This window comes from Podarcis melisellensis, assembly GCF_964234715.1.
Source record: "Podarcis melisellensis genome assembly, chromosome: 4".
In the NCBI taxonomy this organism is placed as follows: Eukaryota; Metazoa; Chordata; class Lepidosauria; order Squamata; family Lacertidae; genus Podarcis; species Podarcis melisellensis.
The window spans coordinates 28,745,694-28,761,543 of record NC_138531.1 but is presented as its reverse complement, the minus strand read 5'-3'; the positions used below and the strand labels follow the sequence as shown (position 1 = coordinate 28,761,543).

General features: G+C 43.3%; 1 protein-coding gene across 3 annotated transcripts in view; it reads right to left on the bottom strand.

The window, feature by feature from the left end:
* Nucleotides 1-15,850, bottom strand: part of ST6GAL2 (ST6 beta-galactoside alpha-2,6-sialyltransferase 2) — a 54,112-nt gene that overhangs the window by 20,303 nt on the left and 17,959 nt on the right. For all 3 annotated transcript variants that reach the window (XM_081907393.1, XM_081907392.1, XM_081907394.1), the window contains 3 exons: nt 11,366-11,463; nt 7,917-8,018; nt 4,662-4,836 (listed from right to left, as the gene is read on the bottom strand). In XM_081907393.1, coding sequence (XP_081763519.1) covers nt 4,662-4,836; nt 7,917-8,018; nt 11,366-11,463 — 375 coding nt within the window. The remainder of the gene's footprint in view (nt 1-4,661; nt 4,837-7,916; nt 8,019-11,365; nt 11,464-15,850) is intronic.

Below are 15,850 nucleotides of genomic sequence, written 5' to 3'. Positions count from 1 at the left end.
AGTTTACACCTGAGTTTTCTTCCCCCCCTTATTTTGAAGATGGGGACAACATTTGCCTGCCTCCAGTCTTCAGGGACCTCGCCTGTTCTCCAAGAATTCTCAGAGATTATAGAAAGAGGCTCTGAGATTACATTAGCAAGCGCCTTTAGTACTCTTGGTATTGCAGCTCATCAGGCCCTGAAGATCTGAATTCATTTAAAGTGGCTAGGTGTTCCATTACCATCTCTTTTCCTGTGTTAAGACTGCAGCTCCCTCCTTGCATTGTTCTGTTATCACCAGGTTGGGCACTGCTTTCCTTTCAGGTGAAGACAGTGGCAAAGTAGGTGTTGAGTAATTCTGCCTTCTCCCAGTCACCCAATAGCATTTCTCTGTCTTCTCCATACTGCCCCCTTCTCTGAGCCAGGGCTTCTTCATGCACACAGTGAAGCATCCTTGGAGCACATTGCTCATTCCCTAATTCCCTAAAAGAGAAAGTAGCCCTGAAAGTTTTCAGATCTTGATATTTTCTAGGCTTATTTGAAGAGAGCGTTTTTGTGGGTGTGTATGTGTGCACACACACTAATAAAAATTTGTTAGCATCATCTGTATCTTGGTTCCCACCACTGATTCAAACACTATTCCGTCTAAGCCCATTACGTGCACAAACGTTTATATTATGCCACCCGACTACAGCTCTGTTTTAAGCATGGCTTGTGATTCTCAAGCCTACACCTGCTTCTGGTGCTTAAATCTATTTTCATATCTATGTGGGGTTTTCTCTCTGTGTGCTTGTGTGTGTACACACAGCAGTCTTACATAGCTATTTCATAATAGTATTGCTTGTTCCATCATGTCAGTTCTTGCACAAACGGGGAGCAGATATAGTGCTACCAAGAAGCTCTGTTGTATTTTTGTTATGTCATGTTACCTCTGGAAGCCTTTAACAGGAATTCAATAAAATATTTTGTGGTTAGTTCACACATAGTTTGCTTTCCTAAAGCCAAATTGCTTCCCAATCCTCCTTAGTCATAACACTTCTAGCAGGTGTTGGACCAAGCATTATGTTAATTTCTGAGCACTGAGATTGGGTCTGATAAGCTACTAGCAGGCCATAAATCAAGCAGAGATTTAATATTAATATGTCAGGCTTGGTGGAAATGCCTGCCTGGCAGATGTTTGTGCAGATGTGAGAAGGATCCTGAGTGGCCTTTGGAGAAATGTCATTGCAGTACAGATGCAGATTCTCCTATTTTCAAACTGAGTTCATCTTTACTTTAAAATGCGTGCTGCAGTGATAACTTACGGCAAAGCTAGAAAACTGAAAGAGTGAAAGCATTGAAACATTCGTTAGTTAGAGGCCTACCAACAGATGGATTGACCAGAAGAAGAAGAAGAAGGAGGAGGAGGAGGAGGAGGAGGAGAGTTTGGATCCCGCCTTTCACTCCCTTTAAGGAGTCTCAAAGCGGCTAACATTCACCTTTCCCTTCCTGCCCCACAACAAACACTCTGTGAGGTGAGTGGGGCTGAGAGACTTCAGAGAAGTGTGACTAGCCCAAGGTCACCCAGCAGCTGCATGTGGAGGAGTGGAGACGCGAACCCGGTTCCCCAGATAACGAGACTACCGCTCTTAACCACTACACCACACTGGCTCTCACTAGCACACAATCAAGTGACATGAAAGCTAGCTCACACATGTATGTTCACCACTTACTTGATCGTAATATCAAGTCAATGTGAGGGTATTTGTGTGATAATGAATTGCACATATAAAGTAGCTTTCTTTACCAATTAGCTGTCACAGAGAGAACATCTCTCTCTCTTGTATTGGCTGCCAAAACCAAATCAAAAGGTGAACATGCAAACAGAATTTAGTCCTAAATTCCAAACAGTCAGAGGAAAAAGCAGCTGCCAAAGCTTATTTTGAGTTTGCACTTCCATTAGCAACCATTTAACATAAGGCTCAAACACAGATGGGATGGGAAGGATGGGAAAACATCAACCTATTTCAAACACATTTCACACACACAAAAAACCACTTTGTTTTTGTAAGCTGCCTTAAAAGCTTTTTGCTACAGGGTAGCATACAAATGCCAGAAATAAAAATACAGAAAGATGTACACTTGAGCAAATCTGGACCTATGACCATGGGAGTAAAATGGAGAAGGGAACAGGGTATGGACCGTGTTGCTGCAAAATGAGTCGTCCTCAGCAATGCTTAAAAAAAAAATAGATGGGGAAGCGTAAGCGTTTTGGAGTGTTTCATACAGTAAGACTTTGCGAATGAGCTCCATGGCTTTATGAGAACGCCTCTGTGTGGTATGTAACTTGGGCATCTGGTGATACATTAGTCCTCCTCTGGCTCTACACACTTCACACACTCTGGGCGTGTGGACAAACAAGTAAAGAGTGCACAGTGGCATATCGTTCCTCATTCCTACTTGTCACCTCCTAGCCATCTGAAAAGCTTCCCCTCAAAACCTATCACTGTTTTATAATAAGAGATGTGGCCAGCTCCCACAATCCCAATGTTTCCGGAATTGGCAGCTATGACCTGCTTTCACTTTTCAAGTCCAGGATGAGGGTATTTAGCATTTCTGGTCCTGACTAGAGATAAGCACGGTGTCCACTAAGCATCACATGCCATTGAAAGTGAGTTTTGCTATCTAGACCACGGATGTGAATGAGCCTGAGTTATCCAGTGAATTCGGACATGGGCTGAACTTTTATTTTTATTTCATCCACAATAAATAATGACCCCCCCCCGTGGCCTTTTAACAAAAAGGCAGTTTCAAGCTCATTTGAAAATAGGTCAGTTTTAACATCCTTCCGTGTCTCTGTGTGTGTGTGTATTATTGAAAATAAAGGTCTGTCGCATTATGACAAGTCCTCATTTATTTCATTCACTTATGCCGAAATTTGCCACCGAGAATATTCGTTCATAAATGTAAGGTTTTAGTATTGCAAATAACCCAGCAGAATCTTCTCTAATTTACACCCCTTGGCATTCACAACATCAGCTATTCCAGTCCGCCAGCATTAGCTTGAATCAGCAATCTTCTGTGAGATTTGGTGATGTATAGTCACACTGAAAAATTCATCCCTGAAACATTTATGCTGACTGATAGCATCAGATGCTGATGTATGACTTTGCCCTCGACACTCATCTCTCAAATAAACAGTTATACAATTTCCACTTTCAAGCGCATTACATGGTTATCTGGCTATTGATGTGGTGTATGTTTCATATTCAGTGGTGACACAAGCATCAAATGTTTGCTTTCAGTTTTTACCTTTATTTTTCGTTAAGTCTGATTCCTGCGTCTATCTCCCTTTTATACTCAACTCTCCATCCAGCTAGGGATCTGAATCCGGGGTAGATACAACTGTTGTATGCTCACTTCTACTATCCAATACGCTGCCCCAGTTAAGATATTCCAAATATTACCACTCAAATGTTTCAGATGAGGAATTGGGGGAACAGCTAGGTTTGGTTCCTCTGTGCTTAACAGTGTTATCTGATTGGAGCTACTTGTGCACTGCTATGTAGATTTGGATCAGGGCCAGAGAGTTGTAAAAAGACCCTGCAGTTCAGAGCCAAGAGCTAGGAAAAGCAGGTGTGTAAAAGCCATTCTGTGCTCTTATCACAGGTTTGTGTTTTGTTCCTCTGAATATGGCTTGTATATTCAAAGCGTCCTGTTGGGCTTTTGTCGCACCTATCACTGTAGTGTCCCCAGTGTCAGATGAGGTCACAAGTCACAATTTCACCTTGCTGTGCCAACACATTCCATTCATACCCCCAATTAGGCACAACTGAACCCAAGCAAGTCGTAGCCATACCTGCGCAATTTAGGACAATGCACAGTTCCCTCTGATCAGTGTTTCACATTCCGAACACACAAGACATTTTCAAGGCACCGGTACAGCACAGGTCATAAAATGAAGACTGTTTTGTAACTCCAGCTCCACAAAGAACCTGCTGCTGGAATATTGGTTATAGTAGTAGACTTTGACCTGGTTAAAATGATGCCTTCTGTGTTTATTGCTTATATAAATTTTGGAGTATACTTTAGTAATAAATGGTTTTAGACAAAGCTTTGTTTCTTCCAAGTCCTGCAGATACACAATCCTGGAAAGTTCATAAGACATGTGCGTTTAATAGTATAAAGGTAAAGGTACCCCTGCCCGTACGGGCCAGTCTTGCCAGACTCTAGGGTTGTGCGCTCATCTCACTCTATAGGCTGGGGGCCAGCGCTGTCCGCAGACACTTCCGGGTCACGTGGCCAGCGTGACAAGCTGCATCTGGCGAGCCAGCGCAGCACACGAATGCCGTTTACCTTCCCGCTGGTAAGCGGCCCCTATTTATCTACTTGCACCCAGGGGTGCTTTCGAACTGCTAGGTTGGCAGGTGCTGGGACCGAACGACGGGAGCGCACCCCACCGCGGGGATTCGAACCACCGACCATGTGATCGGCAAGTCCTAGGCGCTGAGGTTTTACCCACAGCGCCACCTGCGTCCCTTTGTTTAATAGTATATATGGTACTTATGTGTTAAACAGCATGCCTTCTTCCATCCATCTCCAAATCAAATTTCATTACCACCACAGTCAAGCCGCACATGCTAAACTTCAGCATATACTCTACAGACGCAGCTAATGAAGAAATCTACTGATAAACACACCTACCAATGAAACCTGAAGAAGGAGGGTTGGGTTGTATCTTTTCCTTGGTGTTCTCCTGAATGATATCCCAGAGCTGCCATATAAATTTGGGGTGGAGAATGTAAAATGGCTGTTTAGGATTCCTCCTGCGATGCAGTGCATAGGGAGTAAACAAGTTGTAGTCTGGCTGCTTAAACCACTGGTAGGAGAAAACAAAAAACAAAGAAAAAACCCAGACATTTTCTAGGGAGTGCTAAACACATACCAACCTGCATCTAAAGCATCACATTTGCCAGCTCCCTGTGGATATAAAAACACACCTTCAAGGCATAGAAGAAAGTGGATATGGATTTCTTCAACTCTTACTAGCATGTGTTAGGGTGCCCTGATGTCGCAGTCAGTTTAGATAGAGCAGCAGAACTGATACAGTTTCCAATGCCTGCTAATCAATCCCAACAAATATCTGGGCGTGCTCTACAGTTGACTTTTAGATGACAAAGAACTGGGCTTTGCCACTAAGGTAGGTGCAGCCAATCTGCATTCCTCCGGATGTTGCTGAACTCCAACTCCCATCAGCCCTTGTTAGAACATCCAGGAGCTGGAGATGATGGGAGTTGCAGTTCAACAACATCCACAAGGCGCCAAGTTACCAACCTCTTCTCTGGGAAGAATTAGAGCTTGGCAGACAAAACTCCAAATCTTATGTGAAGCTTTCCCATGGCAAACAAGCTGGGAGAACCATCAGGCAGCTCTCGGAATGAGAACGTTCTGCTATGTGGTGAAACCTAGCCAATGTGTCCCTGCTATGTGACGGCAGGTAAAAGGGAGTTAACTCTCTAGGGTGGGTTTAAACCAGTTGTGGGCAGGACTGTACCATGCTTAGTCCATGCTCTGGGTACAGGTCTTTCTGCTGGATGTCACAAAAGCTATGCTGGGCACATTGGATTGTGCAAATTAACTGAAACAAAGCATGTTTTCTATCTTACTCGTAATCCTGTACTCAAAACAAACACGAAAAGTCAGTTGATCATTATGGTGTCAGAAGCCTGCAGCCGATAGAAGGAATGATGCGCTCGCCACAATATATTGAGGTTCTACGAAAGAAAGTTATTCCAGAGCTGGAAAAGAGGTATCCTGACGGTACTGGGATATTGCAGGAGGACTTAGCCCTCTGTCACACATCGAAAGTGGTGAAGAAATTCATGCCAGAACTGCAAATACAGGTACATGATTGGCCAGGGAATTCCCTGGACGTAAATCCCATTGAGAATTTGTGGGCCATATGCAAACGTCACCTCCGTGCTCTAGACTGTATGACTATGGAGAAGCTCATTCAGGCGCTGATTCAAGTGTGGTACAGGGATCCGAAAATCCACAGTGACTGTTCGAAACTAGTAGACTCCATGCCAAACCGTGTTCAAATGCTGCTTAAAAATAACAGAGGTCATATCCGTTACTAATGTACGTATATGTGAGTTTTGTACATGTAGATGTGAGCTGTGTACAATAAACTACATTGTTTGTTTCAATTAATTTGCACAAGGGTGTAATAGGCTTGCAGGCAGTGGGATGATACGTACAGGAATTGTGCTGCAGCATTTTACTCCCAGCTAGGACAGGACTCCCCCTTTTGCTTTCCATAAATCTATGTGCAGGCCCCATACCCCACTCACACAATAAGAAAACAAAAAGCCCAAGTGCAACACAGTTACTCCAGATTTCTTTGCATGTTTACAACTCCCGCAAGTTGTTTGCATTATTTAAACTCCTGCAAACTTAAATTTTCATAAGGTATGCCGGTGGCAGCACTTGAGCTACAGAAATGAATTTTGGCAGAGAGAAGAGAAGGAAGATAATCACAGGTGGCCAGGCACTTAGATCAGGATGACTGAGTTAACAAGCACCAGGTGATGTGGGGACAGGGAGGTGGGAGGACTTGAAGGTGCTACAAGGAAGGAAGGTTGTGCAAGGCCATAGTAACAGGAAAAACTTGCAGACACTGGTCACGTAGCTCAAGTGGTAGATCATCTGTTTTGCATGCCAAAGGCCACCAACGTCTCCAGTTAGGCCAAATAATGTCTCCTGCCTGAAACCCTGGACAGATGCTGCCGATCAGTCCAGGCAATGTTGAGCTAGATAGACCAATGATCTGACTCGGTATAATAATAATAATTTTATTAATTATATCCTGCCCATCTGGCTGGGTTTCCCTAGCCACCCAGGGCAGCTATAAGGCAGTTTCCTGTGTTCTCTGCAATAAGACGGCTCCCTCTAGTGTCAAGAGATGAAATATTTATAATAAAGCTGGCAAAAAATTAATTCCGCAATAAATTTTAAACACACAAACTCTGTGTGGGTGTGGGTGGGTGTGTTACTCTCTGCTCCCCTGTAAACTGCAGAAATTATAGCAATACATTCTGCTGCTCCCATGTATAATATCAACTGGCATATTATATCCAAAAAGCTGTGGAGAAGAATAAAAAGGGCAGCAGGAGAGTTAGATGGAAATGGTGAGAGAGGGATTGATAGGCAGGGAGCGTCTGTTGTGAAGAGACAGTTAAGGGAGCCGATTAAAAAGGAGCAGGAATTATCTGCTAGTCAAGATTGCAGGTGGAAAAAGAAGGCAGATAGGTTGAGTCCGTTTATTGGGTTATTTCCCATTCTTTACTGCTTGTTCCATAGTTAAGCTCCTAAAACGACAACACAAGTTCGTTCAAATACTTAATGTGCTCTGATTAGGGTGGATTTCATGATAACGTATCTCTCATCTAGACATGGAGTAGGAATTTGGTTTGTTTCAGTTCGGAAGCAAAACCATTTTTAGATTTATTGTGCTGGCTCAAGTCGGTGAGAGCAGCGCTAAACAGTAGCGAAGCAGCCATTCCTCTGTAGTACTTCCTAGTTTTAGGCTTCCTGCGATGGGAAATCTGTGACCTGGGAACACTCTCACAGTTTGAAAAAGTTACAGATAGGTAGCCGTGTTGGTCTGCCATAGTCAAAACAAAATGTTTTTCCCTTCCAGTAGCACCTTAAAGACCAACTAAGTTAGTTCTTGGTATGAGCTTTCGTGTGCATGCACACTTCTTCAGATACTTCTTCAGATATCTGAAGAAGTGTGCATGCACACGAAAGCTCATACCAAGAACTAACTTAGTTGGTCTTTAAGGTGCTACTGGAAGGGGAAAAAAAATTAGTTTGAAAAAGGGCATTGTTGAACCTAGTTGCTTTTAAATGAGGAGGTTGCAGCGGGTGCCGAACTCATCCTGGCTGCTGACTTACCACAGTCAGATCTGCAGAATAGGGTGCAGGATCCCAAGCGACTAGAGTAACATCTTTATATAAGGGGTTGTCAGTGAACTGGTGCTTAGGATTGGTAAGAATCTGCAAAATACAAAACACACACAAACACACGTATTGAAAACATTACCAAATGATTATGAAACACCCTCATAAGATCAAGAGATGGCATTACCTCTCAACATACTACCCCCCCTTAAAAAACCCTCAGCCTTTTTTTGGGGGGGGGGGGTATAACTTGGGGAAAGTTCTGAGGACAGGACAGAAGAGCCTAGAGGGCCACAATCAGCCCTGGGTCGAAAATTCTCCATCCCTGCAGTGTAGAGTTGCCATATTTTGAAGAGCAAAGGAAGAGGATGAAATGACGGCACTCATTTTAAATACCCCTACGATATGTAGGCTATCGAAGCTGAGATATATTGCTGAGGGGGGCAGGAGAAGAGAAGAGGAAAGCAATTTCTCTCCAGGTGCTTTTTGTTAAATTTGACCAAATGTCTCTGGCTATACTTTCGTGATGACATAGAGTGGTAGGCATGGAACATGTGTTCTGCTGTGCCCATCATGCACCTACCACACTAAAAGAATTATTGGATGGACGTACTGTGAGACACACGTTGTTATTGTCCTCAATTCAAAGATAAGGAAACGAAAAATCAAAATACTGTCCTTACAAATTAACATACAATGTGTCCACCACAAGAGGGCACTGCATATCTATCTATCATCTATCTATCTATCTATCTATCTATCTATCTATCTATCATCTATCAATCTATCTATCTATCTATCTATCTATCTATCTATCTATCTATCCAGCCATCTATCATCTATCATCTATCTATCTATCTATCTATCTATCTATCTATCTATCTATCATCTATCTATCTATCTATCTATCTATCTATCTATCTATCATCTATCTATCTATCTATCTATCTATCTAATCTATCAGAAGTAATTGCCTCGGAAGTCGAACGGCTTCTGCTGCAGATTTTTTTCAATTTTCTCCATTGCACCTCGTTTGTCAAACATTTTGGAAGTTGAACGGTCTTCCGGAACAGTTTACATTCGACAACCGAATTTTTCAATTTTCTCCATTGACCTTTGCACCTCGTTTGTCAAACATTTTGGAAGTTGAAAAGTCTTCTGGAACAGTTTACATTCGACAACCGAATTTTTCAATTTTCTCCATTGACCTTTGCACCTCGTTTGTCAAACATTTTGGAAGTTGAAAAGTCTTCTGGAACAGTTTACATTCGACAACCGAATTTTTCAATTTTCTCCATTGACCTTTGCACCTCGTTTGTCAAACATTTTGGAAGTTGAAAAGTCTTCTGGAACAGTTTACATTCGACAACCGAATTTTTCAATTTTCTCCATTGACCTTTGCACCTCGTTTGTCAAACATTTTGGAAGTTGAACGGTCTTCCGGAACAGTTTACATCCGACAACCGAATTTTTCAATTTTCTCCATTGACCTTTGCACCTCGTTTGTCAAACATTTTGGAAGTCGAACGGTCTTCCGGAACGGTTTACATTCGACAACCGAGGTACCACTGTACATACATGTATATAGATGGACAGGTTGTGTGTGTGCTTCCTTCACGCGACTTTGTCAAACACCTCATCTATATTGTTTCCACCTCCCATGCCTTGCTTATTTGTTGTTGTTGTTTTGCACTATCAACCACCTCAGTTGAACATGTTATCACCATAACTGTGCAACATTACTGCATTTCTTTTGTAGATTGTAGACTATTTCATCTTATATTAATGTTGCATTTTTAGGTAGCTGTGACCTGCCCTGGGAAGGACAAGTAAGAAGCCTAATAAATAAATATTGTATCATATAAAACTACAAAAAAAGAATTAGGAGAGGCTTAGACCAAGAGTTTGCAAATGTTTTTCTCAACAGGCCACTTGAACATTTCTGAGGGTCTTGGCGGACCAATTAATGATTTGTCTCCCTGTTGTAGCAATTGCAATAACAGGATCATAGAGTTGGATCACGAGGGTCATTGAGTCCTCCAACCCCCCTGCAAGGAAAGAATCTTTTGCCCAACGTGGGGCTCAAACCCACGACCACCCTGAGATGAAGAGTCTCATGCACTGCCAGCGGAACTAGCAAGGTACTGTATGATATCTTATTGCACTTTTATTGCTTCTTTTATTTTTTATCTAGTGTGGTTTATTGTATTGCTATTTGAACCCCATATAATTCACACTGCAACACAATAAAATGAAATATAATAAAAGAAACAATGAAAATGAAAATAAAAATCAATGAAAATATTTAATATGATGGATAAAGGTAAAGGGACCCTTGTAGCATGGAGGACCCTTCCGGCCCAAAGATGGAAAGTACAAGATATACCAACTATTCAGGAGTGGCAGGCGAAGTTGACAGAATATGCAGAAGTTGCCAAACTGTCAGGGAGGATCCGGGACCAGGGAGATCAAAGATACCAAAATAACTGGAGTAAATTTATTGAATATTTAAAGAAGAATTGTAAAGAGGTCAAGACACTAGCAGGATTGACATAATACCTCCAATGTATAATAGTACTAATATGAGAATGATGTGCGTGATGGAAAGAGGATAAATATACCAGTTGTGGGGAGGGAGGGGGGTCGCGACTCGGCAGAGTCAAAGGGAATGTATGGTGTTATTACAATTTGTTGGAAAATAATATGTAAGGTAAACAATAAAAATTCACTTGGGGGGGGAGGTAAAGGGACCCCTGAACATTAGGTCCAGTCGTGACCGACTCTGGGGTTGCGGCGCTCATCTCGCTTTATTGGCCGAGGGAGCCGGCGTACAGCTTCCGGGTCATGTGGCCAGCATGACTAAGCCGCTTCTGGAGAACCAGAGCAGCGCACGGAAACACCGTTTAGCTTCCCGTTGGAACGGTACCTATTTATCTACTGGTACTTTGACGTGCTTTCGAACTGCTAGGTTGGCAGGAGCAGGGATTGAGCAACGGGAGCTCACCCCCTCGCAGGGATTTGAATCGTCGACTTTCTGATCGGCAAGTCCTAGGCTCTGTGGTTTAATCCACAGTGCCACCTGCGTCCCTAATACGATGGATACTCTGTCTAAAACTACAAATCCAAACACACCAGCAACCACCTGAATAAAAAGCTTGTGGGCCACTGGTAGCCCATGGACCACAGTTTGGGAACCCTCTGGAGGCAAGGGAGAGGGACAAAAGACAAGGAGTTATAGCACCTAATCCATCACCTCTCTCCTCCCCTTGTTATGTAATCTTTAGGAAGCACTGCTGGCCACGTTAACAGTTCCCAGCAATGGTGAAAGCTGGAGCCTGTTATTTAAAATGAAAGCAGAATTCCCCAGGATTTCTGGTTCAGTTCTAGGAGGAGTTGCGACATACGGAAAACAATACAAGTATGCAGATGTTCAAGTGCCTTACTTGGGAATTAATGATGCGCATGGTCGTTTTATTTCCGACATCTTTCTCATATCCGTTTGTTGGAGCAGAGTTGAATCGCAAGACGGCATCGTGGGAGTCTATAAAGTCAGAGGAAAGGACATTCAGGTGAGTAACCGACAAGAGTAATCGTGTAGTACAATCATCTGCATGTTTACTTGGAAGTAAGCATCGACCCCTTCCTGCTGGGCTCCAAGAACCACTGTAGTCAGCACACATGAAGGGAGCAAGTGAGGGAATAAAATGAGAAGCATCAGTGACAAGAAACCCAGGCTCTTCGTAAGCAAGCTGTGAGCAACTTCTGCTGAGAACTGATTTCCTGTGTGGTATCTTGGCACTTGGACAAGGAATGAATGTGTAAAGAACACAGTAGGCGCAGGAGTCAAAATATGCTTGGTTTTTGTTTTCTTGAGAGAGAGGTTTGCTGTTATTTACACTGGGATGAAACCCCCTCTCCCCTAAACCACTTTCCATAAAATATTCTCATGAAAACTGAGGGGTAGGGGCAAGTTTCTGCTGCTTTTGTGGTGGTGATTTTTTTAAAAGAATGGATTTGAAAATTTAAGTGCAGTGCTGGCCACATTAAGTAGGTTGGTACAGCACAAGAAGCTTACAGCAAGGATTATTTTTTTCTGGAGAATCCTGAGCCTGTACAGAAGACAGAGGATTTCCACCTTTGGACTCAGTTCCAAACTGATGCAGAGATCTGGTTCCCTCTCTGATAATTACAAGGAAAAATGTTTGGCGGATGAAAAATGAAGCTCTTATAGGGTTCATTTATGCCTGCACTAGTTGTAGGAGCAGTCCAGTTTTTACTGGGGTTCTGTTTTACCCTAGATTTGCTGTTTTCCAAATGTTCATTCCAAACTTGCTGGACTCCCATGGGTTGTTTCATCTCACCACATTTTTTGTGTGTTTTGCTTGACCCTGTTGGAAGCATCCTTAGACACACCACTCTGGATTGGGGGCTATGGGGAAACGCTGTGGTGTTCTGGAATCAAATTAGATGGGAGTTAAAATAAGGAAGGGGTCTAGAAATCAGTATGTTTGAAATCGCTTTATTACTAATTGCTTAATTAGTACTTGCTTTGTCAATCACTCCACATTCTTTTTTCTTATTTGAATTGCCTGGTACTTTCTTCTATTTTGAATTGCTGTGTTTTGCAAATTGCTTTGAGCACATCAGTTGCTTCCCATTCATTATATATCAATAAAGTGTTTAATTTCTTTCATTCACAGTCTGAGTCTGTGGTTCTTCTCACTGGCTATGCTTCTCCCTTGCCCGCCTACTGAGTTGCAGAAGTGCAAGCTGGAACCACAGATGAAGAGCAGCTTCTTGCTGCATTCATTGGTGCCGATTTCTTAAAAGATTATTATTATTTTTTACAAGTGCAATCTCTGGGTGGAATTCTATGTAAGTCCCACTGAAACAAAATGGACATGCAAACTCTTGCATTCTAAATAATAGTATCTGAAGATCAGCGGTGAATGCAAACAGAATATTGCTCTGCTATAACAATGGGGAAAAAAACTCTTGACTGCAGGCCATTGTAGACAAGCTCACCTGCCCTACACCTGATGTCAGGTGTGGGCCAGGTAAAAGAGGTTTGGCCAGACACCGACCATCAGTTTATGGCTGGGTCTTCAAAAGCCCTGTGCATAGTGATTCACAAGACCCAACCATCAGCTGATTGCTGTCATGTTGCAGGCTGTGACTTTGTCTGCTGTTTGATTTCAAACCTCGTGGGCAAAAACATGTCACCTAATGTTACTGTAACATCATGTGATCGGTAGGTGCTGCAGTCCCACTCAACTGTCAAACTTGGTTCTAGGCTGGGGGGAATAACAATGTATTCTGTTGGTCAGGTCCAGTTCCTTGCCCCTCCACTACTGTGACACATAACAGTGCCATGCTTGCAAGGACAATAAATGGTAATATCTACTTGCAAATTGGTTTCTAGCAGTGTTCGATATTCGCCAGGCGCTGGCTATCAGCCACTTGCAACCAAGTGATGATTCCTAGGTGCCACGATGGGCACTTGACGTCTCCACCATCTGGAAGTGCATGCTTGGGGATCCTTGGATCTTGCCTGTTTTCACACACTAGCAACAGATCCTGTAGAATTCTATCCAATCAGAATGAATTTCAGGAACCAAAAAGTTATATTGAAAAATATGACTTTTCAGCCGTCTGGTCCTAAAATGGCAACTAGGCATTCTGTTTAGGCGACTGTAACCCTGATTTAAGGAGCCATTTGGAACATAGCTTATATATCTGAATTTTTAATGCTGGTCACCAGTCTACCTTTCTTCCTTTAGCACATTTGCAATTTGATAACTTCTACTTTAGAAGCAATGTTGTTAGAAAATTCTAAACTGTGAATAACCACAACAAATCCAAAGTTTCCTGCAGACCAAGTGCTAGCAGATGTTACATCTACTGTACAGTTTAAAAAACCCACAACCCTGTATAAAATGGCATTACTCTTAATTTTAGTATTACATTCCGTTTTAGATTTATGATACGGACGTTTGAGAAACGGTCCTGGAAAACCACCTCAGGTTACAAGAACACCATGTCCTAGAATTGTATCGTAAAAAAACAACAATGCTATTCTGCTTAAAACAGCTCACTATAAAAAGCATCTGGACTCAGAAAAAGTATTCAAGCCTGCTGCATATATCCCTTTTTGTAAAAAACCACACTTTCAACGCTCAGAAGCAAAACCTAAATATCACATTTCTAGCACAAAAACAGAAGGGGGCGCCCAAAGTCTACTGGTACATCTGGAGATCCAAGACTTGTCATGTCTTGGTTTGCTCTGCCCTGCTAGTTAACCAGGCTGTGTTCATTTGAAGATCTCAAGGACCCATCATCAGTTGACCCCTGCCCACTTTCAGCCTGTATATTTTTTTAAAAAAATACTGCTTCATGTTACAATCCTTGGATCCCGGACCTATGATCACGCTTCCTGAGAGTGTCGCACAGCAGAACAGTCACTATCAACCAGTGAAGGAAGTATTAAAGCAGGACTTATTCTTACCAAATGGCATTGTCTGATAACCCCAGACTTTTATCTTCTTTCCACTGATAAGAGTCTGGCCACTACTACAGGCATAGTTTGCATTCTGTTTTTCGACCGCCAAGTGCAGGGTGGGGGGGAATCCATTTTCAGATTTTTTGTTTTTTTAAATGACATTCAGGTTTCTAGGTAGTGTGAAAATACAGCGGTACCTCTGGTTGTGGATGGGAGCTACGGTTGGATCCTGAGGTTTTTGCAATCAGAGGTGCCTGTTCTGCGCATGTGCACAGCACAGTAGAGCGCTTCTGCGCATGCGGCGAAACCCGGACAAATACTTCCGGGCTTACCGCATGCGTATCCAGAAGGATACATAACCAGAGGTGCTAGGAAGTAGAGGTACCACTGTACCCCCAATAATTCCAGATCATCCTGGTGTTTGCCACTGCCAGCAGTCTAGATGCCCTAGATACTCTGGGGGTTTACACCTATGACCCTTCCTGCACAATGCACAACAACTTCATAGTTAACTGACAGGCTTCAGTCAAGGGTGAGGCACTTTTGCACCCTGAGGGCCCCATTTCCTTCTGGAAAATCTTCCAAGGGCCAGATAATGGGTGGGTGGAGCCAAAGATGAAAGTGGGTGGCGCAACAAATGCAAATGCTAACTTTGTACTGTAAGGTAAAGGTAAAGGGACCCCTGACCATTAGGTCCAGTCGTGAGGTTGCGGCGCTGATCTCGCTTTATTGGCCGAGGGAGCCGGCGTACAGCTTATGGGTCATGTGGCCTGCATGACTAAGCCGCTTCTGGCGCACCAGAGCAGCGCACGGAAACTCCGTTTACCTTTCCGCCGGAGTGGTACCTATTTATTTACTTGCACTTTGATGTGCTTTTGAACTGCTAGGTTGGCAGGAGCAGGGACCGAGAAACAGGAGCTCACCCTGTCGCGGGGATTCGAACCACCAACCTTCTGATCGGCAAGTCCTAGGCTCTGTGGTTTAACCCACACCTACTTTGTACAGTAGGCTAGCTCAAATTCCCCTCTGTGTTCTCCATTTAGACCAGCAGGAGGCTTTATCGGAGTTCAATGCCAGGGAAAGAACACCCTCAGGTGTGAAGCAGGGTGTCTTATTTCAGACTGAGTGAAACAGACGATTCAATAAATAAGAACATAAGAAGAATTAAAGGAAGCTTGTGTGCAGGTGGGACGAGAAGAGCTGGTCTCCCCCCACCCACCCACCCCACCCCTTTCTGATGCAGTCTATCCCCAATGGCTAGGGTGGCAGTGACAGCAGCTCACTCCCCAAAGTAGGAAGTCCCCAGGGATCCTCACCAGGGTCAGCAAAGGAAGGGAAAGAGTGGCAAGTCTATGAAAGAAACAGAAGAGTGGCAAGAGGGAGCTGGGGTGGAAGAAACAGGTGCTGTGTGCCTTGTGATTCCCTCGGA